Raw genomic sequence first — 24,109 nt, 5'->3', positions numbered from 1 at the left:
GTCCATTTACCAGGGTAAGTGGGGTCCTGCTAAATTGACTGTATTGCTTCCACTTCTAAGCCAGCTCAGGAATTTCTGCATGGTACTTCTATCACAGAAACGGGTCTGCAGGGTGACATTTGCTCCCCCTTTTTTATGGCACATGTGTGCAAGCAGCTATGTGGGAAGAAACTCACTTCAGGTGTCCTGCATTGATCCAGAGGAGCAGAAGTAAAGAAAACACCTGGAACCTAACACTTGTATTCTTGAGAAGAAGTTAGTTTAATCACAAACAGCTTCTTGTCTTCATTAGATGGAGTTATTTCTTCTTTTAAAATCTCACATTTTATCCATACTTATTATATTGCATCAGAGAAAAACGAGGACTACCATTTTAAAACAGCATTGCAGCTACATATGAAAGGCCACTGTTGCGCTAGTAACGGCTTCCCCTCACAGTTTAGAGTTGAGCTGTGTCAGCATCTTCTCCAGCTTTATTGCTAGCGCCATGTTACCTTTAATCCTTAATTTTCCTGACATGAAGGCCAGGGTTGGCTTTAGTTTACCTAAAAAGAAGACACAGAACCATCAGAAAAAGAAAAACGAACTGGAGACAGCCCGTGCACAGGAAAATGTAATGCCACTACAGCGAGACCTAGCAGCTAGATCGCTACCGAGTTCTGCTGTAAAAGCAGTGCCCACTTGGGAGACACACATTAGAGATGTGCAGAACCGCAAGTCCAACAGATCGACTGGATTCTTTCTGAAGCTACACTCGCGGCTAGAATTTCAGTACCTGGTTAACAAAAGCAGTATAAGCTTTTGTGCTCTTGCTGCTCACAGAACAGCAGAGCTCAGAAAAATCCGAGGAGTTCTATCCTACACCTTCACTTGCGCCGCGGAAAGCCAAAAGCTCCTCCACCCCAGGACCACCAAGCAAGGAGGCTGCCCATTCACCCATCAGCAGAGGGTTTTCTGGGCGCCGGCACCTGCGTCCACCCTGGCAAATGCCTTTGTCACTCACCTGTGAACATTTTCACAAAGTCGGCACTCGACATGCTCATAACCACATCGGCCGTCACAGGAGGCTTTCCGAAACCGGCGCTGCCGCCCTTGGTTTTCAGGTCAATGTACCAAGTGCCTCCGTCATCACCTGAACAGACAGTGGGGAGAGGTGACAAGGCAGCAAAGAGCGCTGTGCCCTCCCTACTCCTCCCTGCCAGGCGGACGCCGCCGTGTCCCTTTGGAGCAGTTACTCCGTCGTACGTACGCTAGCGGGGCTCTGCAAGAAGTTACCACTTGCCCCACATCCTGCGTGCAGGCAAAGCCAGCCTCTGGCAGACGCCCCACGGCACCACGGATCGGGGACACGGGCAAAAGCGCCCGACGGCAGCACTTTGCTGACAGAGCTGGTGGCAGCCGGCGCTCTTAACATGACCCTGCGAGCACCCCTGTCTATCGTCACGCTAACCCCGTGCCGCAGGGCCAGCACCGCAACAAAGCCTACCCGCCTGTGCCGGCAGCGGCAGCAGCTTCCCGTGTGTGCTGAAGCTGGTCCTGAGAAGGAGCATCACACGCGACAGAACGAAAGGAGCATCACACGCGACAGAACGAAAGGAGCATCACACGCGACAGAACGAAAAGAAAGGGGCTCTGTTCCTGGATCAGCTTGAAAAGGTGTTTCCGCCTGAAAACACCGAGCGCCTTCTGCTAGGAGCGTGAGCGTGGGAAGGTTTTACAAGCGATGGTCTTACCAGATAATTCAAACTGAAAGACACCCTGAGTGCTTCTCACATACTCTTCGCTCATTGCCCCCTGAATAACTCTGAATGTTTCTGCAACAGGACTCAACGGCTTGGCTGGAGCAGGTGCTGTGCTCACCGTAGCTCCATCTGGTCCTTCATGCTGGGATCCGCTTAATTTCCTCTCTTCTTTGAATGCTTGGGAAGCACCTACAAGAAAGAGATTGCTTTTCTCTTCCAAATGCAAAACACTTTAAAACTGCATATAGAAGCATGCCTAGAGAATTCCGTTTGAAGAGATTTAAACTTCCCAGTAGGGAAAAGGAGTATTTTTCCATTTCAGTATTAATACTGATAAAGGATGGGTTTTGCACCTGGGAATCTGAACAGGTGTAGAGCACTAAAGGTAATTCTGCAATAGATTTCACTTCCTAATACATCCAAAAAAAAATTCTAATTCCGATTGTTCACAGTTAATTACCAAGGCTTACACAGCACATTGTTTTCTAATGCAATCCATACACTCCTGACAGCACTCACAAAGAAAACCAACCAACAGTGTCTTTAATAAACAACTCTTTCACCTCAAAATACTTCTGTCTTGTCTATCTTGCTAAGAACATGGATGTTTTCACTAATTCTTCTGCAAAGGCTTCTAAGCTGTAAATCAAGTCACTGCTTTAATTAGCATTTTACTATACTGCAGTCAACACGTACAGTTAACAATAAACGACAGCACTGGCGGTTTTTACAAGGCTGATCAAGTTGAACACCCTCTAAAAATGTTGTAGAAAGTCTCTTAGGTGGCTTAAGTATCAAAAAATTGTTAGGAGTATCCCGTGAGCCCCTATTAAATAACCAGCATTGGGAGGCCCAGGGAACTAACACCATCTGTCCCTGCAGAACAGTCCTCGTGTGATCGCTCAAACAGGATTTTCAAGGGAAAGGGACTCTGTTCAAACTTTGCCTCCTCTGCCTTTCTCTTATCCCTATTTTGGCGCTCCTACAAAACTTGTTTAGTGTTATTAGTTGCCCCCCAACTCGACACACTACAATTCTGAAAAAGCAAAACCAATGCTTTTCTAAAAAAAGATTTCTGCATTTTGTCTCAGAGACTGTAAATCACGCGAGTTTCATGTACAAAGCAAGAGAGACTGGTTTTTGTATAAATTTATCAAGACAGATCATATGACACTCCTGCAAAATGTTCTGTTTGCCATTTAACTTCTTTTTCCAGCAATATTTGCCTATGACATTCAGTATAAAGAAGGATTCTTCAAAATAAGGCACTGATTATAAACCATGAAAGTTTCCAAGTCCTGCAAGAGGTAACATTCTTTCCCTAGCTATAAGTAGAGCGGCTCCACAGCCACTTCCATAAATCTTACCCTCCAAATGGGCAAAGGGGTTTGCCAAATAGCTTGAATGGAGTCCAAATTCTTGGGAGAAAAAAAACCCCAACCATCCTGAAATCCAGAGCGCATTCATTATCACCAGAAATGATCAATTTGGGCACACAGTGCTTTCCATACCACATCTTTCTGTCTTCACTGCTACCATCAAAACTAGAAGCCTTATTAAATTGCAATGAAAAGCATTTGAAGATGAGAAACCATGTCATTAGCTGGTGTGTAGTAATATAAACATTGTTCTGAGTGACAAAAAAAGTAGTTTTGAGTTGGTGAATTTCAATAAATTTAATGTATTAGGAACTGATATAAATATGTAATTATTTTGTTCTTAAGAAATAAAAACAAACACACACTTTGAAAAACCCACCTCAACCCCCTACCACACATTTTTCCTCCACCCTCCTTATTATAATAAATTCTTAAAGTTTGAGCCAAATTCAGGAATTGCTTCTAGTAACAGTGTACCCAGAAATGTTCTTAGCCTTTGTTACGTATCCAAAAGTTATTTAATATTCCAATCAAATAGTAATGTGTTTAACAGGAATATTTTAAATATAATGATTCTACTCCTAAAAATTCTCATCTTAATATGTTGAAATAACAGCACTGTGTATTAGGGTGCACAGTTTTTAACAGTGAACAGATGGAGGAAATGACACCAATCCAGGCCATGGGGTAGGCATATCACTGATCTATGGCGCTGGCATGCTAGGTGATCTTGGATAAGCGTTTTTCTTCTGCTTGCCTCACTTTCCACCTGAAAAACTTGATTTTTCTACCTATTTCTATATTAATTTTAAAATATATTCATTAAAAACAGTGCTTAAGACTTGAGTGATGATAAAATGCCAAGTGACACTCAAATACACAGGAGGCTGGAAGGGTAGAACCAGAGCAGGGCAGAAGCAGAGACAGCGGTCCACAATGGCAGGGGGAGCAGCGGCAGCCAGGGAGGTGTTGCTGCAATCCCACGGCAGCGGCTGCCCAAATTAAAAGGCTGACGGGCAAAACGCCTGACCCCGCAAAGCTGAAGACGCAGTTTTCGAAAGAGAAGGGCGTACCACGTTCTTCCGTGAGCAGCTGTGGCAGTCACGGGCTAGCTCTGCTCCAGGCTCAATGCTGCACCGTCGGAGGGAAGGGCAGATTTGGGGGGTGCCTGCCCCACCGCAGGACCCCGGGCGCAGACGCAGGGGTCTCAGCCCGGGGTAAACCTGTGCTCCCCTGCGGCTCATCACCTGGAGCGAGGGGGGTGAGCTGCGTGGGGCTAACGCGCAGGCACCAGCAAAACTGCAGACGGCCAACGCACGAGCGAGTCTTCCAGCTTCCGTGGCGCCTTTTCGAATGCTCTCTGCTTCTCACGCGAAAAAACCTCCCGGGAGCTCAGCTCACCCTCCCGGTGCAGAAAAAAGCCCCATCGCTCCATTCCCCCTACTAAATACCGGAGAGAAAACAACACTTGAGGGCAAGAAGGCCGAACGCGATGCCTAGGGCTTCTCCTGCAGGTACTTCTGGCCATGGCTGAAACCAGCAGCTCTCCACACAGGCACGACGGCTCGCTTACTCGGAGCTCGTTGCAGGCACGAGGCTGACGATCCTGGCACGGAGCTGTCACGGTCCGGCCCGTGTTCCTCCTTACTTGGGCCGAGTGCCGGAGGCAGGCTGAAGGAGAGTCGTGCCGGAAGAAGATCTTCTCAGCAAAGCGGTTTTGCTTCCATCCGCGCAGGATGCCAACCCTGGGAAAGCAAGCGGCACGAGAGACGTTCCAGTTGCAAAGTATTCAGGCAGCCCTGGGCCCCTTCGGCTCGGTCGTGCGTCGCTCCCGCAGGAGTCTGCAGCTCTGTGACAGCGGGAGCCGCAGTGACAGCGGAGCAACAACTACCATTACGTCAACACGCAAGGACCAGCGCATCTGCTTGTGGCTTAACGTGACTTCTGTTTACGCCGGCAGAACGGTCCGTCTCAATCCTCGCAGCGGGTTCGGACCCACCGGGTGGCTTCCCCTTCTGGCATCAGCTCCCTGCGAAGCCCGAGTCCCTCTCAGGGTGTCGCGCAGGATCTCTGCGCGAAAGCTGAAGGGGGAAAAAAGTGCCAAAGGGGGAAGCTGGTGGAAGATCTGCCAAACGCAGCAACAGGCGGGCAGCAGGCGCAGGGCAGGAGGAGGTCAGAGCCGCCATCAGGCAACAGAGGGAGGAGGAGACGACGTGGGAAGAGTTACGGGCGGACGCGGCCGTGCAGGATTCGGAGGCAAGGGCCGACCTCACCGTTACCGTGAGATAAAAGAGGGGGACGAGGCGGGGAGGTGAAGGAGGGGACGGGTACGGCTGGGCCAGCAGAAGGCAGGCGATCCTGCCACGGGCATTCTGGTGAACTGGGGAGGCAGAAGGCGAGGTGGGGGCAAAGGCTGCAGTGATTTGAGTGGGACCAGAACCGAGTTCAGATCAAAGCGAAACTTCGCCCACCCAGCAGAGAACGAAAGCCTGTCGCAAACCGCTCGACTGCACTCTTCTCATTCCGTGTAGGCCCTCATCTACTCTGGGGTTGGCTGGTGGAAGATCTCTGAGGTTGGCTTATGTCCCCCGACCAGCCTACCCTGCTCTCCTGGCAGCCTCCCTCACGCAGCCGGGCCGCCTCCTCCCCGGCCATCCCCGCCTCAACCCACGGGACCTCCGCCCGCGGCTCGCCTTTCGGCCCCCGCCTCGCCGGCCCCGCACCCCGGCGCCGGCCGCCCCCGCGCCTCACGCAGGCCCGGGCGGGAGGACGCGGGGCCGCCGGCCGCCCTTCACCTTCGCCCGCCCGCTCCGCCCCTCGCCGCCGCGGCGGCTGCGCGAAGCGGGGCGGCCCCAGCGGCCCTCCCGGGCCCGCTCCCCGCCCCGGGGGCAGCCCGTACCCGCGCCGCCATGCTGCCCAACACGGGGTAAGCCGCCCCAGTCCTCCCCTCTCCCTCCAGCCCCTCGCCGCCCCGCCGGCGCAGGCAGCCCGCTCCGCTCCGCTCCCCTCGCCCCAGGCCCCCGCTTCCCGCTCCCCGGGCGGCGGCGGCGGCGGGGGGCAGAGCCGCGGGGTCGGGGCGCCAAGGCTGAGGTAAAAGCCGTGGCTCTTCAGCCACCGAAGGCCATCTGGGGGCCGGGGGGCGAGGCGGGCTTCGGCCGGGGGTTCGGCCGTGGCGGTTTGCTTTCCCCTCCGGCCGTGTTGCGCGGGACGGCGCTTACAGGGCCGGGGGAAGCGCGCCGTGACCCCGGAGGACGGGAACGCTGCCGTGACCGTGGGCTTCCCCCGGGAGGGGCGCGCTGCCCCGCCGCGCCCCGCAGGCCGCCGCCCGCCGCCCTGGCTCCTCTCCCGCGGGGTTGTGCGTGGGCTTTGCCCGCACCGCGGGTCGCGCCGGCCGGGGCTGGTGTGACGTGCGGTGGTGTCAGGGGTCCGGCTCGGGGAGTTCCCCCACGGCGGAGAGGCCGGAAGCGCGTCCAGGAGCTCGGGGGGGGCTCGCCGAGGTCCTGGAAGTCTTCGTGGGGATCGCTGGTCAGCGTCCGTGTGCGGAGGGCCCTGCAGTGGGAAGGGCTGCTGAGGGACTCTCGTCTACGCTGGGGGGTGTTTCTGTAACGGAATCGATATTAAGCTCTTTTTCTCTCTCTTAGTCCAAGCCGGTACCTTCTGACATGGCCATCAAATTTTCTTCCAGTACAGGGTCTTAATTTAGAAGCATTTTCTGCCTTTCTTCACAGCCAGCGCTGCTAACAGCCAGGGAGATGAGTTGGTATTGTTTATTCCTGTATGTTATAAACAGGTTTATTCACTGATTTCCTAACCTATGTGTAAGCAAGCAGTGGAAAGTGTGCCTGTTGTGGCCTGCAGGTTTCTGTATTGGCAGTTGCACCTGGTGAGAAAGGAACCTGTCCTGTTTTTTCCCAAGATCCCTGAGACTTGGGGCACAGAGGTGAATTTGACATTTTCTGTCTTACTACCAGAATTCAGCTGCAAGGGAAGCAATAAAGATGCGACCTTCACAATACAGGTCATAAGCAATTTTGGATAAGTGCATGCTTTAAAAACTTGTAAACTATTGGGCCTCTGAGTGAGTTAAGAAATAAATCCTAAGTCTTGCAAGCTTCTCAGCTTGCTTAGCAGAGTGAAATGCTCTAAATTCTGGGCAGTTCTTTTGGGGACAGTGAATAACCATTTTAAGAGGTTGGTGCATCTGACTTTGTGGATGCTGTCACACCAACTTGCAGAGGATAAATGAAACTTCTTGAGTGAGACACAATTAGAAGTAAAATCAAGGACGAAGCAAGAATGTTTAAAAAATAATAATAGGAGTGTGAGAGATCGTACCAAGTCAGCTCAGTGATTCAGAGGGGATGAAGTGAAAAAATTTTTCCTGTTAGTAGGGCTTTGCTTATTTTGGTGAACACTATTTCTGTGGGCTGTAGGGACAGAACTGGAGATTGTGGAGCTAGAACTGAAGGAAGGGAGTTCCAGAGAGTGAATGTAGTCAGTGGTGATTGTAAGCCTAGGGAGAAGAAGGAGATTTATGTAGGCTGGAGATGCAGTTGTGCTGAGAAAAAAGATTTGGGGGTGATGGCAAGTGTGGGAAAGGTTGGAGGAGAAAGCTAGAGAGAGTGTAACTGGAATGAATAGAATATGTTCTGTGACATTTTGAATAGAATAGTAATTTCGGGAAAGGAGTTGAATCTGCGGTGGACTTTTCCAGATTTGATCATTGGATAATTCAAGTTGGAAGGGACTTTGAGACATCTGCAGTCTAGCCTCTTGCTGAAAGCCAGGTCAGTTGGGAGACCAGACAGGGTTGCTCAGGGCTTTGTCTGCTCGGGTCTTGAAAACTTCCAAGGCTGGAAACAGCTCGGTCCCCTGCTCTGTTGCCTGACTTTCATCATGGGGAGGACAGTCTGAATCTCTCCAGTTTGAACCTTTCTTCTTTCAGTTTGAAAGGGCTTGTTGTCTTTTATCCTCCTGCGCTGTGCCACAGCATGTATGCTTGGCTTCAGCTCATCAATCACTGCATAGGTATTGGGGGGCTGCTGCTAGGTCCCCCCAAAGCTGTCCTCCAGGCTGAACTGTCCCTCTCACAGAAATGCTGAGCCTCCGGCCATCTCTGACACCCTTCATGGAACTTGCTCCCATTTGTCAACATATACCTTGTATTGAGGGACTCAAAACTCATCACAGGATGTAAGTGTGGTCTTATAAATGCCAAATAGAGGGGCATAGTCCATTCCCTCGATCTTCTGGTTATGGTGTTCTTGTAGCCCAGGTTGCTGCTGGCTGCTGTTGCCTTGTATTGAGGGACTCAAAACTCATCACAGGATGTAAGTGTGGTCTTACAAGTGCCAAATAGAGGGGCATAGTCCCTTCCCTCGATCTTCTGGTTATGGTGTTCTTGTAGCCCAGGGTGCTGCTGGCTGCTTTGGCCAGACACACTGCTGGCTCATGCTCAGCTTGCTCTCTGCCATGTGCCCCAAGGCCTTTTCAGGAGAGTGTTCCCTGGCCATTCAGTCCCTAGCCTGTGTCGTATCGGGGACTCCTTCCCAGGTGCAGGACTGTCCATCTGTCCTTGTTGAATTTCACCAGGCTCCTCTTCATCTAGCTTATCAGGGACGCTCTGCATAGCAGCCCTGCCTTCAAGCTGGTGAATCAGGTGTTGTCCACCCCCAGGGCATTTTGTCACCTCCTTGGGGTTGTTGATAAAGATGTTAAACAGGATTGGTCCAAGAATAGAGGTGGTACCCCACTTGCTACTGGTCTCTGGGCAGAGTATGACTTATTAACCACCACTCTCTGAGCCTGATGAACCAGTTAGTTTTTTACCCGTGAGGTTGCGCACCCATCCAGACCAAAATATCTTAAATTGGATGCAAAAGTATTGTGAGAGATGGCGTTGAAAGCCTTGCTTTCACCCACCCCATTAAGCAAAGGGTCTGCTTTTATGACTAGTGTAGCAGCAGAAGCCCCTGTGCCCTTGATGTCCTTCACAAGCCTCAGCTGCAGGTGAACTTTGGTTTTCCGGACACTACCCTGACAAGCCTCGGTGATATTTCTAATTCCTTCTTTGTGGCCTGTCCTTGGTCCTGCTCCCTGTATGACACCTTTGTACATGGGAACTGAGTCATGAGTTCACTGCATAGTCATGCTGGTCCCTTGGTACATCTGCTTGTCTTCCTGAATGGACCACTCTTGCCCCTTGACAGTCTTAAAGCCCCACCAGCTTTCCTCCGCTTCCTTCTCCTTTGGAGCCACGAGGACCCCATTTGCCTCTTCCCTGACTGAGGTGGAGTGTGCTGACCTCGTATCAGTCAGTTGGTTGAAGGTAGAAGCCAGGTTCTGGCCTTATTTGGCTGAGTTTTACAGCCTGACTACATATTCCAGAGATGAACTTGCCTCAGTGTTTGTGTGACTCGACTCCCAGCAGCAGTTTTTTGTGATTTGCTGTGCTGTTTTGAGATTTTTCTTCCTGTGCCTCTCTAGGACCCAGTTTTGCAGAGGAAAGCTGTTTGAAATGGCACCTGCAGGGCTTCCTTGAGTTCCTGGGACCCCGCAGATGCCTAACCATGCCGTTGCAGGGGAAGATCACCCCCATGCCCCGCACCATCCCTGTTTTGTGCCTTCTGAAACCAAACGCCCTCCTAGAGAGTGTTTTAGAGAGGGATGCTCTCGGATTGGAGGGAAAAAACCAGACCTGGAGAAACAGTAGTAAGTCAAGTCTGGCCCAGACTGAAAGAAAACTAATGCAAACTTGAAAGCTGGTGTATAATGTTTGTGATGTGAGTGAAAAGTGAAGTTGCTGTGGTGCATAGTTTATATGCATTCTCTAACTGGAGTGGAAAACTTGGACCTCTTGGTTTTTTCCACTGAGTTGTGGAAAGCAGCACAAGCTTTATGCAGAACACTGAAGCGCACATTACTTCATATGGAAAACCTGTCATCTAAGAGGCTTTATTGTCAAATATGCTTTAAACTGGAGTTGATCTTTTGCTTTTCAGAAATTCAGTGACATTGTTTGTGTAAGCCAGGCATCCTTCTGACACTCTAAAACTTGTTAGTTTTTCCAGAGGTTTTGATTGGACCCATTTTGGGGGGGACCCATTGGATTAGATGTAGTTACTGGGCAACTTGAGTTTAGTGTTAAACCTTTAAGCGAAGTAATTGTAATTTCTGAAAATCAAGTTTTTGGCACTTTTGTGTGGCACTGCATTAGTGTTGTGGTTCTGGACTTGAACTTTATGCCACATTGAGACAGCAGTTGTTTCTGTTTAGAAGGGTGTGTCTAGTAAATTACAGAGAGCTATGTAGTTGTGTTGTCTCATTAGAAAATGGCATTTCGTTTTTACAACTTACTGCTTTTCCAATTTTGGCGAACGTGGCAGTTCTGTTGTAAACAGTGTGTTGGGCCATTTTACAAAAAGGGAGAAATGTAATTGGGTAACCTGTGTAACCATCTTGCTTGATAGTGTTTGCAAGATTGGGGAATGGTCTTGCCTTCGGCGGTACTCTACTTTGCTGTAGCTGTAGCCATTTCTTTTGTATATAGGGGCTGCTTTCTTAGTAAAATGATGAAGGCATTTGTCTGGTTGGAAGACTGTGCTAATTACTTTTGCCCTTAAAGAATGCTAACAGTCAATGATTTACAAGTTTTGCTTTGTTCTCTCTCTTCTTTACCTTCCACTTCCCCCTCCACCTTTAGGAAACTAGCAGGATGCACTCTCTTCATCACAGGTGCAAGCAGGGGCATTGGCAAAGCGATTGCTTTGAAAGCTGCCAAGGATGGTGCAAACATTGTGATAGCTGCCAAGACAGCTGAGCCCCATCCTACTCTTCCAGGGACTATCTACACTGCTGCAGCAGAGAGTAAGTTGTAATAAAGGAGGGTGGGCTTCAGGTGCTGGGCTGAGTATATGCCCTAGCTTAATTGTCAACCTGAGTGGAAAACTGTGTAAACTCTCTTAGCTCCAATTCACCTTTAATAAGATAAGCTTAGTGCTTCTCTTGCTTCCCAGGAATGCTGGGAGGTATAAAAATATTACTGTAATGAAGACGTGTGTGTATGGATGTGAAAATGCTATGTTACTTGGGATGTATGTGTATACCATACACATTGTCAGTGTTAAGATTTGGTTTTGGCTTCCCTGTTCTTTACGCAACATGTAAAAAGGTCACAATTTGAGAATGTGATTTTCAATGCCTTCTTGAAACATGTCATTGAAGGGGAGATTCTCAGTAGGTTTATGCTATTTGTTCTAACTGAGAGCAAATTTTTAAATGTTTAATTTTATCATTGTGCAGTTGAGGCGGCTGGAGGAAAGGCTTTGCCATGCATTGTTAATGTGAGGGAAGAACAGCAAATTATTAATGCCGTGGAGAAAGCTGTGAAGACTTTTGGAGGTATGCTGAGGTGTTGGGGAGATTGTTCAAATGATAAGAGAAAAGAACAGCCTGCCTTACTCGTGCTTTTTATCTTTAAATGCTAATGTGAAATGGCTTATTTTAAAACCAGGGATTGATATTTTGGTGAACAATGCAAGCGCCATCTCTTTGACTGGCACTTTGGAAACAGAAACGAAGAAGGTCAATCTTATGATGGATGTCAATGTACGAGGAACCTACCTTACGTAAGTGCTGAGAGAAAGAAGGAAAGTAAAAACAAAATGCATTAAGTTATCTCAGTTTTTCTGAGGAATTGTGTAGCTGTCTTGCTGCCGTAGAGTCAAAGTGCAAGTATTCTACATGTGCTCACAGGAAATTGCTCGGTTATTGGCCAACTGATTTGAAATTAATATTTGCAAGAATTAATTGCAAGTTGGAGTAAACAGGAACTTTATTGCTGTAGTCTTTAAGTGTTCACAAACCCCTCTATGCAGGTAGGAAGCAGAAACTAGTTTATTTCAAATGGAGCTCCAGCTTGGCTGTGCTAAATGGTGTCTGCTCTTTCATTTCAAGCAAAATGACTAACTCGTTGCGTACATCAAGTGCAACATCAACTTCCTTCTCATAAGCTTCTTTCTCATCTTTAGAGACATTACATAACTTAACCATGGTTAGAAATGCTAAAGATGTAACTTAACGATCTAAAGTGTTCTCCACCTACTTTCAGCTTATCAATCCTATCACTCACTGAAATTAACAGACCAAGATTTGATTTCACAATTCCTGTGGTCCTTATTTTGCTCATTTTTTGGAAATGGATTCAGTAGGTGGGATAAGTGATAGGATTGGTAAGCTGAAAGTAGGTGTCCCTTCTGTGGCTGACAGTATGCGTGGGTCCTGTTGAAATGTACGATTAGTAGGTCAGTAGTGTAGTCCACTGCGGTGCTGTTCTCCCTGTGAAGCTTGATTAAAAATTCTCCAGCTGAAATGAAATGCAAACATGTACCCTAGTGCTAGAAGTGAAGTCAAAAGATGGTTTCTATAAAGTAAAAGTTACTATTTACAGATACATGTAAATTCTATGTTGAATGAAATAGTGAGTCTTCCAGTCAGCAAAGAATAGGTTTTCAGTTTTGATTGGAATATTTGTAATAGACTTTCACTATACGGTATTATTTCTTTAATGTGGTTTTAAAGAATAAACAGGTATGGGATCAGAAGAGAATATATTTATGACTAAATGATGCTCTGCACTGTTAATTTCGCTTGTTGCCTCATAGTGTTTTGTTGCCCCTACCAGAACTATTACAAGGAGATTATGGCTTCTGAGCATCTGGAAAATCAGCGTTAGTAGATGCTGCTGCACTATTTGGAGAATGTGGTCCAGTTAGCCGGAATGAATACCAGGCCTGACATAGTGAGCTAGGATATATTTTTTTGGTTTTGTTCTTTATGTCAGTTAAATAATTGATACATGGGCAGGGTCTCAGCTTAGTATTGGACTTCCATGAAAATGAAAATATTGGTCTGCTAGTACAGTTTTTACTGTAATTGTAGGTGTTCCATAAAATAAGAGGTGACTGATTTGTCTGCATCTGTCTTTCAGGTCTAAAACTTGCCTTCCTCACTTGAGGAAGAGTAGGAACCCCCATATCCTGAACCTCAGCCCACCTATGAATCTGAATCCCATGTGGTTCAAAAATCATTGTGGTGAGTAGCATTCAGAGCCTTTGTTGTTATTTTTTGAGAACCCGATAAATACCTGGTGAAATGTACAGGAGTGCCAGCCCAGATCTTGTATCTTTAGCACTATATACAGACTGGTACTAACAGTTCCCCAGAGTGTTTTGTACATAACCTAAAAGAAATAATTTTGTGGGAAAACATAGTGGAGGTTTTATGGCCTAATACATCCTTTATGTTTTCAGGAATGTTTTCAAGGTAAGAGTCTATGCTTTTTCATGGGAATTCTTAAGACTACAAAATATTTTCTGTTCCAAATAGAGATTGATCCCAAAATCTATTTTCTTACCAACTCAGCTTCACATTTGATTTAGTAGAGATAAAGCTCAATGTTGTCTTTTAGAATGGAAATTAATTTTGAGGGGGGAAAGGGAATCCATTTTGTCTTGAGGTTAATGTTGCTCATTTTAAAGCTGTAAAAAAAAAAATCCTTTCAATTCTGGACACTTGCCATGTAAAACCCCTCCAGCCAGTCCCAGTTCTTTCCCCCAAAAAGTCTCTCTTCTCAAAATAAATGACAAGGGTTAATAATATTCTCCTTGCCCAGCCCCCACTCCCCGCCCCGCCCACCCCTGGCTTTTCTTTTGTTTTCTGTAGAATACTAGTTTGATCATTAGCAGCATGCCTTAGGTCTCTTGAATAAACGGAGTGCTCTTGTCAGTGTGCTGTGTGTAAAAAGCACAACAAACCCACCATATAGCTAGGCTTCAGCTGTTTTTGTCAAAACGTGTAGCGCTCATTTTATTTGTAGTGAAAAAAGGCAGACTACAGTTTGTATCTGCTGGGGGTGGTGGGGAAAAGGGAGAGATTTTGACTCTAGGAAGATACTGTTTTGTCCCCAAAAACTTAGTTTTCCTTATGAACACATCATTTGTTTTTCTTTCCTTCATAATTAAAGTTCTGTTGATTGAGTGTAAATTTTTATATTTTTTTATGCTTCTTGTCTTAGCTTATACTATTTCTAAATATGGGATGTCCATGTGTGTCTTGGGAATGGCAGAAGAATTTAGAGGAGAGGTTGCTGTCAATGCTTTATGGCCTAAAACAGGTGATTTTTTTTTTTTTTTTTTTTTTTTTTGTAATGGTACTAAAATAATGACTTTCTGTATTTTTTCTTCTACAGCTTGTTTTGTTTCACTTTGAATATATTTCAGACTTCTTCTGGAATTGATTCAGGAGACTGAGCAGTTATTTTGCATATTCTTTGTTCATCCTGCATGAGTGCTGGTTTTCATTCCTAGTTCTCACTAGACCATTGCCACTTTAATTCAAACTCATCTTCAGCTAGTTTGCAACCCATTCAACCCTTTCAATTGGCTTGTCTGCTCTTTCCCATGCACCCAAAGTTTTGGTTTGGACAGAATCACAAAAGCATTAGCATATTTTCATTAGTAGGTATTAAATGTTTGTGTATGTAGTACTATTTAGAATTCCTTGCTAGTTAAATTGCCAGAGCATAGATGGAACTGACAAGATATATGCCTCTGTAAATGCAGAAATAATTAAGAAAATCCCTGTTCCTACAAGTTTTGTTGCAGTGGGCCATCAAACGGTTGTTCACAGAACCATCTGCTTGCAAGTCACAGGAAATTAAAGAACTCTATGGAAGAAAGGCAACTTGATGCTCCCATGTTGTACTAACTGCAGTTTGTTGTCTGTAGGTTAGTGAGGATCAGGGCTGCTCTTTGAGGTCTGGTCAGCTGTTTGCGAAAGAGGCCAGTCTCTTCACCCCAAATACATCTATGTGCGGAAATGATACTGATGTTAAAATCAGTAAAGACAGAGGGTAATCCTGCCCTTTAATGGTGTTAGCCCAGTCATTGTGTTATGAAACATTACAACAGCAGAGTTTATTCCCTTAACTAGTGGAGGGACAGAAGAAGGAATAAGAAATAAAAATATGAACCAAGATCCACTTCTGGGGCTAGTGCTCCAGTGTAAGAACTGTTTGTACCCAGACACTTTTCAACATTTTCCTGTTAGGAGTTGCAGGCCCTTTTTAACTTCTAGTGTGAACTAGAACTCTCTGATTTTTCTTCCTCTAAAGTGAGGAATATGAGCAAGACTTAATTATTTCAGACAAAATCAGCTGAGTTTCTTTGCTTAAATACTCTAGGTAATATTGAGTTGAACACTTGGGTTAGTATCTCTGACAGACCTGGTCCTTTTTCATTGGTCTGGATGGTTGCATCCTAAATTCTTCCAGTAAATGGATGCCTCATAATTCTGCTCACACTATGAGTTTTACCCATAGAAATATTTCGGTCTGCTCACACTATGAGTTTTACCTATAGAAATATTTTGGTAAGGGATTGACTTTTTGAACGATAATCATATCATTCGTGATAGTTACATCATCAGAAAACCTGTACTGTCTATTTTGAAGAGGATAAGCTCTTCATCTTTGATGTACTGAAGGCAGCTGCATGTGTAACTTCAGGGTCTGGATTGCCTTCCTGGCAGTGGAGTGGAAGCTAACCTTTCAGGTTTTGGGTCTCTGTTGTTTTTGGTTTTTTTATTTCTGAAAGAGTTAGAAGAAACATGCACTTGTTTCCATATACTTGCTTCTTGAGTGCTCCAGGGAAACCTCAGAAAAATTTCAATGGAGATTTCCCAGGATCTATCTTTGTCATCTGAAAAAGAGCCATGAGACTTGCTTCTTAAAGCCTTTAGCTCCCTAGACCTCATGCTCATCCTGCCTGGCTTGTCCCTAAAATGCCACTGCTAAATGGGTTTTACATCTCCTCAGAGTCCTGTATGTAGGAGTAATTTGGTTTTCCATTAGGAGAGGTGATCTTTTACCTACCATTCTGTGTTTTTTGGTCACTGACTAAGTAATGTAAATTGTATAGGAGAGTTACAAACGGTGAAGGAATTAATCCAGAGTATCTCATTCAGACAGAGACATGGTATCAAGCTGCAGACAACATTACTTTCTCACACAAAAGGTGTTGCAAGATTACCTGTGTCTTGTAAATGCACATACTTACATGCTGCATAGGCATATTATGTGTACCCACCACAGCTTTCTGATTCTTCAGTGCCTTCTCTCTGTGATTCTGGATATGCTGGAGAAAACATCCACTACCGTTGTGGAAATGAGTTGGTGGTTTTATGGGTCCCAATGTACAGTTGAGAGCTAAAGAATTCTTCCTGCAGAGACCAGCTGGTTATACTAGGTCTTTATTTTGCAATGTAGGTGTTTTCCCCCACCCATCTGAGTAATTCAGACTCTTGTGTTTCATGGCAACAGAAAACAGAACCTTAGGAGAATTTGTCCACCTGCTCACAATGAAAAATTTTTCAGAGGGATGGCTAACCTTATAAGCAGAAGTTACATTAAGTGTGAAGTTGCATAGTTGAATACATTATTTCTTTCAAGTGTTTGCATATGCTGTAGCACTCCAAATGTCAGTAACAGTACCAGTGCCACAGGTATGGTCTGGTATTAAAGGATGTCTGTGATGGTATTAATTAAACTTCTACAAAATCTGACATTCTTATTGGGGCGGAAACCCAAACCAAAGAAAGTAGTATCTTTTGCTTGTGCTCTAGAGTGCTACTGTGTCCTTGGTAACATATTTGTACCTGATAAAATAAGTAAGAGGATAACACTGCAGAAGCTGGCACTTGTTACAGAGTGCAGTTAATATCTGTTCCCCTCAGGAACCTGCAGAACATGAGGCTTGGAAGTGCAGGAAGATTCAGTTTACAAATGATAATAGTATATTCTAATAATATACTCTGTGAGACGCTGCAAAGTAATTTAAAAAGTAATTAAGCTTTCTATAAAATCAAAGGTATGCAGACAGAGCTTTGTATTTGCTGAATCCATTCTTGCTCATTTGGTTTAAGACAGTTAGAAACATTAGATGAGCTCTTGAAGTTTGTATAAATCAGTGATGCCTCTGTGAAAACTAATGTGCCCCCAAGTATAAAAGAGAATACTAATGTGCAAATTCTCCAGTACAAAAAATGTTCTTTCAAAAGGTTTCTCTTCCAAAAGTGAGAAAGTTAACTACTTTCCTGTGGTTGCCAGGGAGAGAGAGTTACAGACTTCCATGATATCTAAGATACAGTTGCAAAGTTCTTAATTAAAAAATCCACTGTAATCTCATACAAATGTGATTAGCGTCAGTGCTAGTATGGATGCCACTATCTGTTGATTAATCCAACTCTTTAAACACGTGAAAGTATGCTGGTAATAAGAAGCCAGGAGCTCTCCATTTATCTAAAAGTGAAAGAGGAAGCCTATGAAAAGGGCAAGGGGCAATCCTGTCACCAAGAGTGCATATGAATAATAGAGGTATCGTGGGACAGAAGTGGAAGGCTCTTTGTGTGCATTAGAGGAAAACCAGCAGCACTTTATATGAAATAGGTGGAACAATGTGCAGCCAGACTATGAGGCAGTACCTGTTTAAAACCTTTTTGCCTCAGTCTGTGCACATAGGCTTACTGTGCTCAGAAGAATAGTAGTTGACACTAACAGAGAAGCAGCAGAAGCATGGGCCAGGAAAAGTGAACAAGTTAATGAATCCTCAGAATAGTGGAATATATTCAGGACAACAGAACCTGGTAAATTTCATCAGAGTATTTGACAGAAATATTCTCTGAACTGTTGATAGTTATTTAAAAAAAAATTTTAAATCTTGCAGGACAGATCACATTTCAGAGGACCAAAGAAAGGCAAATTTATTTCCTAAAAAATCAGGAAAAAGACCTAGGGGGACCTAGGTGTATGTACAGTATAAACCATATGTACAGTATAGATCTATTGGCCACTTTTTATTTAGGCGCATATTTATAGCGGTTCAGTTGATTTGAAAAAAAGAAACTGAAGTTGGTCAAAGGTAAATGAAACCTAGGGGCTAATCCTCACCATAGAAGAGTAAAACACGGGAGTCAGCGAGGCCATCTACCCACTGTTGCACTTTCCAGAAAACACTTTGTCAGGATCTCCCTGGCCACCATTGAAGACTGCAGTCCTTTTTCCCAGTTCCTACTTTGGAAGGTGGATGGTCCAGCTCAGATAGGTGTGTCCTGCACAGTGCTTATTCCTTGCTTCTTAACAGATGTTGGAATAATTTCTGCATCAAAGCTGCTGTTACTTTGTGTGGAATGGAAACACAGAAAAGAGGACAAAAGTGATTTAAAATCAGGTTTAAACTTCCATCTCTAGGATCTGCCAGTCCCAGGTGTAGGAGAGGATTTGGGAATCTGTCCCAAAACTTGGGGGTGGAGTGTAGAGTCTTAAACAGCAGATGGAAAAAAGTCATGAAGCAGAACTGTATGAGGAGAAAACAGTAACATGGCAAATGCCAAAAGCTACAACCAAACAGCCGTTCCGTGGAAGAGGATGAAAGAAAAATGAAATAGATACCTCAGCCTGGAAGAGCAGATTACAGACTTAGACTGGAACATGCCACAGTGTTAGTAGCTCCCTTGCAGGAAGCATAAAGACAACTAATGGAATGGTGCAGAACTTAGTAGAATTGGTTAATAAAACAACCAGAAGATTAGGAGATCTGTATTTTATTCTTGGTTCTAACACAGCCTTTCTGTGGACTACTGAACCAATTATTTGGGGTTTTGCTATTTGGTTTCTCATTAACTTAGAAGAGACACTTCGGTACCTCATGGGAGTTATTACAAGGCTAAAATTAAGCCAGATTTTCAGTGTGATAATCACCAAAGGAGATACCTCTGAATGGCTGATGTATCATATATTCACTTTGAGAAAAATAGTTGTCCTGTTAGTTTTTCATCTCCTGAATAACCTACAGGAAATCCATGGTGTGGGGCGGGAGCTGGGGCGGGTGCACTGATAAAAGGAGAGAGGGATGTGAATGTCAAAAAGTCCTGCCCATTATTCCACTTTTTGGTTCCTTTAATAGTTTTCTTTTTTTACTGGTGCTTGTAGAGGATTCTTTGTTGGTTAGTAGTATTTCATAGCTTTGTCTTCCTACAGGTCCCTTTGGCATGAAGGAAGACAGTTTGTGTGCTTGCTAAAGAAATGTGAATTTCATGTTGTCAGTGTTAAAGCTTTATTTTCTTACTCTCCAAACTTTATAGCTATACATACGGCTGCTATGGATATGCTCGGAGGATCTGGAATAGAAAAACAGTGCAGGAAAACTGACATCCTTGCAGATGCTGCATATTGCATTTTAACAAAACCAAAAAGTTTCACTGGAAACTTCATTATTGATGAAGTTCTGCTGAGAGAAGAAGGAGTTAAGGATTTTGATGTCTATGCAATTGCACCAGGTAAAACAGATCTTTAAGATTAGGAGTAAGTCCAGGAAGGATGTATGGAGAATATTAATATAGTTCTGTTTCTAGGGGCTTTTAAATTAGTCTGTAAAAAGTTGTGTTGCCTCTGCTTTCAGAACATGCTTTCCTAGCAAACACATATGAGTCCACTGAGATTTTAATCATCACGTGCCTATTAAATCAAAAAAATACTTTAATGAAAAGAAAATGTACCTGCACTGTAGATCTATATATTGCTATTTACCACTAGTGAGGTAGATATTTTTTTTCTTTTTCCCTTCTTCAAATGTTTTTCATTGCAACTTAAGAGGCTTCTAGGTCAGTTTTTAAATGAACCAAACTCTAAACATGTTATTTCATGCATGTCTTTCCTTCAAATTGTAGTTTATTTACTTATAAATTTGGCTGTAGTTTCATATGAAATGGATTCCTGTTTGTGCTGTTCCACTTTACTTGGACTTACTATTACATTTTTCCTGCCTTCTAGGTCACCCCCTGATGCCTGACTTTTTCTTGGATGTTGCAACTGACATGACAGCAGTGAAACAAGAAGGACATGGTAGGGAAAGCGATGTGTGTACAAGTCGATCATTTCTGACAATAATGAATGCCGTGTCTATTTCAAGTTGGTTTTTCTTTTTTCTTTTCTCCCAAGAGATTGGGCACCATTCAAGCTATTTGACAAAAACCCTTTTCTCATTTGGAGGGTATGATTTATGGAAGTGACTCTGTACTTAAAGCTAGGGAAGAAATGTTTTCTCCTGCAGGACTTTCAGGGTATAAAATTAGTTCCTTATTTTGAAGAATCCTTTTTTAACCATCTTAGTTGTGGTGGTATGAAGGTCACAGGCAAATATTGCTGGAAAAAGAAATTAAATGGCAAACAGAACATTTTGCAGGAGTGTCATATGATCTGTCTTGATAAATTTATACAAAAAACAGTCTCTGTTGCTTTGTACATGAAACTTGCGTGATTTACAGTCTCTGAGACAAAATGCAGAAATCTTTTTTTAGAAAAGCATTGGTTTTGCTTTTTCAGAATTGTAGTGTGTCGAGTTGGAGGGCAACTAATAACACTAAACAAGTTTTGTAGGAGCGCCAAAATAGGGATAAGAGAAAGGCAGAGGAGGCAAAGTTTGAACAGAGTCCCTTTCCCTTGAAAATACTGTTTGAGTGATCACACGAGGACTGTTCTGCAGGGACAGATGGTGTTAGTTCCCTGGGCCTCCCAATGCTGGTTATTTAATAGGGGCTCACGGGATACTCCTAACAATTTTTTGATACTTAAGCCACCTAAGAGACTTTCTACAACATTTTTAGAGGGTGTTCAACTTGATCAGCCTTGTAAAAACCGCCAGTGCTGTCGTTTATTGTTAACTGTACGTGTTGACTGCAGTATAGTAAAATGCTAATTAAAGCAGTGACTTGATTTACAGCTTAGAAGCCTTTGCAGAAGAATTAGTGAAAACATCCATGTTCTTAGCAAGATAGACAAGACAGAAGTATTTTGAGGTGAAAGAGTTGTTTATTAAAGACACTGTTGGTTGGTTTTCTTTGTGAGTGCTGTCAGGAGTGTATGGATTGCATTAGAAAACAATGTGCTGTGTAAGCCTTGGTAATTAACTGTGAACAATCGGAATTAGAATTTTTTTTTGGATGTATTAGGAAGTGAAATATATTGCAGAATTACCTTTAGTGCTCTACACCTGTTCAGATTCCCAGGTGCAAAACCCATCCTTTATCAGTATTAATACTGAAATGGAAAAATACTCCTTTTCCCTACTGGGAAGTTTAAATCTCTTCAAACGGAATTCTCTAGGCATGCTTCTATATGCAGTTTTAAAGTGTTTTGCATTTGGAAGAGAAAAGCAATCTCTTTCTTGTAGGTGCTTCCCAAGCATTCAAAGAAGAGAGGAAATTAAGCGGATCCCAGCATGAAGGACCAGATGGAGCTACGGTGAGCACAGCACCTGCTCCAGCCAAGCCGTTGAGTCCTGTTGCAGAAACATTCAGAGTTATTCAGGGGGCAATGAGCGAAGAGTATGTGAGAAGCACTCAGGGTGTCTTTCAGTTTGAATTATCTGGTAAGACCATCGCTTGTAAAACCTTCCCACGCTCACGCTCCTAGCAGAAGGCGCTCGGTGTTTTCAGGCGGAAACACCTTTTCAAGCTGATCCAGGAACAGAGCCCCTTTCTTTTCGTTCTGTCCTGTGTGAGCTCCTTTCGTTCTGTCGCGTGTGATGCTCCTTTCATTCTGTCGCGTGTGATGCTCCTTTCGTTCTGTCGCGTGTGATGCTCCTTTCGTTCTGTCGCGTGTGATGCTCCTTCTCAGGACCAGCTTCAGCACACGCGGGAAGCTGCTGCCGCTGCCAGCACAGGCGGGCAGGCTTTGTCGCGGTGCTGGCCCTGCGGCACGGGGTTAGCGTGACGATAGACAGGGGTGCTCGTAGGGTCATGTTAAGAGCGCTGGCTGCCACCAGCTCTGTCAGCAAAGTGCTGCCGTCGGGCGCTTTTGCCCGTGTCCCCGATCCGTGGTGCCGTGGGGCGTCTACCAGAGGCTGGCTTTGCCTGCACGCAGGATGTGGGGCAAGTGGTAACTTCTTGCAGAGCCCCGCTAGCGTACGTACGACGGAGTAACTGCTCCAAAGGGACACGGCGGCGTCCGCCTGGCAGGGAGGAGTAGGGAGGGCACAGCGCTCTTTGCTGCCTTGTCACCTCTCCCCACTGTCTGTTCAGGTGATGACGGAGGCACTTGGTACATTGACCTGAAAACCAAGGGCGGCAGCGCCGGTTTCGGAAAGCCTCCTGTGACGGCCGATGTGGTTATGAGCATGTCGAGTGCCGACTTTGTGAAAATGTTCACAGGTGAGTGACAAAGGCATTTGCCAGGGTGGACGCAGGTGCCGGCGCCCAGAAAACCCTCTGCTGATGGGTGAATGGGCAGCCTCCTCGCTTGGTGGTCCTGGGGTGGAGGAGCTTTTGGCTTTCCGCGGCGCAAGTGAAGGTGTAGGATAGAACTCCTCGGATTTTTCTGAGCTCTGCTGTTCTGTGAGCAGCAAGAGCACAAAAGCTTATACTGCTTTTGTTAACCAGGTACTGAAATTCTAGCCGCGAGTGTAGCTTCAGAAAGAATCCAGTCGATCTGTTGGACTTGCGGTTCTGCACATCTCTAATGTGTGTCTCCCAAGTGGGCACTGCTTTTACAGCAGAACTCGGTAGCGATCTAGCTGCTAGGTCTCGCTGTAGTGGCATTACATTTTCCTGTGCACGGGCTGTCTCCAGTTCCTTTTTCTTTTTCTGATGGTTCTGTGTCTTCTTTTTAGGTAAACTAAAGCCAACCCTGGCCTTCATGTCAGGAAAATTAAGGATTAAAGGTAACATGGCACTAGCAATAAAGCTCGAGAAGATGCTGACACAGCTCAACTCTAAACTGTGAGGGGAAGCCGTTACTAGCGCAACAGTGGCCTTTCATATGTAGCTGCAATGCTGTTTTAAAATGGTAGTCCTCGTTTTTCTCTGATGCAATATAATAAGTATGGATAAAATGTGAGATTTTAAAAGAAGAAATAACTCCATCTAATGAAGACAAGAAGCTGTTTGTGATTAAACTAACTTCTCAAGAATACAAGTGTTAGGTTCCAGGTGTTTTCTTTACTTCTGCTCCTCTGGATCAGTGCAGGACACCTGAAGTGAGTTTCTTCCCACATAGCTGCTTGCACACATGTGCCATAAAAAAGGGGGAGCAAATGTCACCCTGCAGACCCGTTTCTGTGATAGAAGTACCATGCAGAAATTCCTGAGCTGGCTTAGAAGTGGAAGCAATACAGTCAATTTAGCAGGACCCCACTTACCCTGGTAAATGGACATCTCAATTTTTTTTCTTTGCTTTCCTGAGTTTCTTTCCTACACTAGTTCTTATACCTCTGTATTGCACTGAGTTAGGCTGTACAGACATACCGAGGGATCCTGACTGCCACAGACAAGGTACTGCCTTCCACTGCACCTTCATGTAGCATTACAAGGATTAACCTACATCACTGCAGCCAGCCCCTTCCCCTTCCTTCCCTTTGGCAGGTAAAGATTGAAGCTCACTTGTGAAAGGACGCATGCCCCCACTCTGTAAGTGGACAAGTGCGCACATGGTCTGTAACTTGTGTGACGGCATCCGCAAAGCCCGATGCACTAACGTCATAAAATGTTTATTCAGTGTCCCCAAAAGGACTGCCCAGAATTTAGAGCATTTTGCTCTGCTAAGCAAGCTGAGAAGCTTGCAAGACTTAGGATTTATTTAATTCACTCAGAGGTCCAATAGTTTACAAGTTTTTAAAGCATGTGCTCATCTAAAATTGCTTATAACCTGTATTGTGAAGGTCACATCTTTATTGCTTCCATTGCAGTTGAATTCTGGTAATAAGACAGAAAATGTCAAATTCACCTCTGTGCCTTGCAATCTCGGGGATCTTGCGAAAAATGAAGATGGGTTCATTTCTCACCAGGCACGAGGGGCAGGGGGTGCGGAGGGAGGGGGGTGACTTACCCTGTGTTGGGCAGCATGGCAGTGCAGGTAAGGGCTGCCCCGGCGGGATGGGG

At 45.0% G+C, this 24,109-nt stretch overlaps 2 protein-coding genes across 2 annotated transcripts; one reads left to right on the top strand and one right to left on the bottom strand.

The window, feature by feature from the left end:
- Positions 1-237: 237 nt before the first annotated feature.
- Positions 238-1,951, bottom strand: LOC142026528 (hydroxysteroid dehydrogenase-like protein 2). The gene is made up of 3 exons (XM_075019644.1): positions 1,734-1,951; positions 1,004-1,132; positions 238-545 (listed from the first exon to the last, which is right to left on the bottom strand). The coding sequence occupies exons 1-3, from the start codon at positions 1,786-1,788 to the stop codon at positions 433-435; spliced, it is 297 nt and encodes a 98-aa protein (XP_074875745.1). The 5' UTR covers positions 1,789-1,951; the 3' UTR covers positions 238-432.
- A 3,945-nt stretch (positions 1,952-5,896) lies between these two features.
- HSDL2 (hydroxysteroid dehydrogenase like 2) lies at positions 5,897-23,147 on the top strand. Its single transcript, XM_075019643.1, has 11 exons — positions 5,897-6,047; positions 10,824-10,987; positions 11,423-11,521; positions 11,634-11,748; positions 13,110-13,213; positions 14,196-14,294; positions 19,319-19,513; positions 20,007-20,078; positions 21,406-21,603; positions 22,256-22,384; positions 22,843-23,147. Exons 1-11 carry the CDS (start codon positions 6,031-6,033, stop codon positions 22,953-22,955), a joined length of 1,305 nt encoding a protein of 434 aa, XP_074875744.1. The 5' UTR covers positions 5,897-6,030; the 3' UTR covers positions 22,956-23,147.
- Positions 23,148-24,109: the final 962 nt, after the last annotated feature.

The sequence above is a fragment of the Buteo buteo genome, chromosome Z (genome assembly GCF_964188355.1).
Source record: "Buteo buteo chromosome Z, bButBut1.hap1.1, whole genome shotgun sequence".
NCBI classification, from domain to species: domain Eukaryota; kingdom Metazoa; phylum Chordata; class Aves; order Accipitriformes; family Accipitridae; genus Buteo; species Buteo buteo.
Note: the sequence above shows the minus strand (reverse complement) of the source record. Positions and strands in the feature narration are given on the sequence as shown.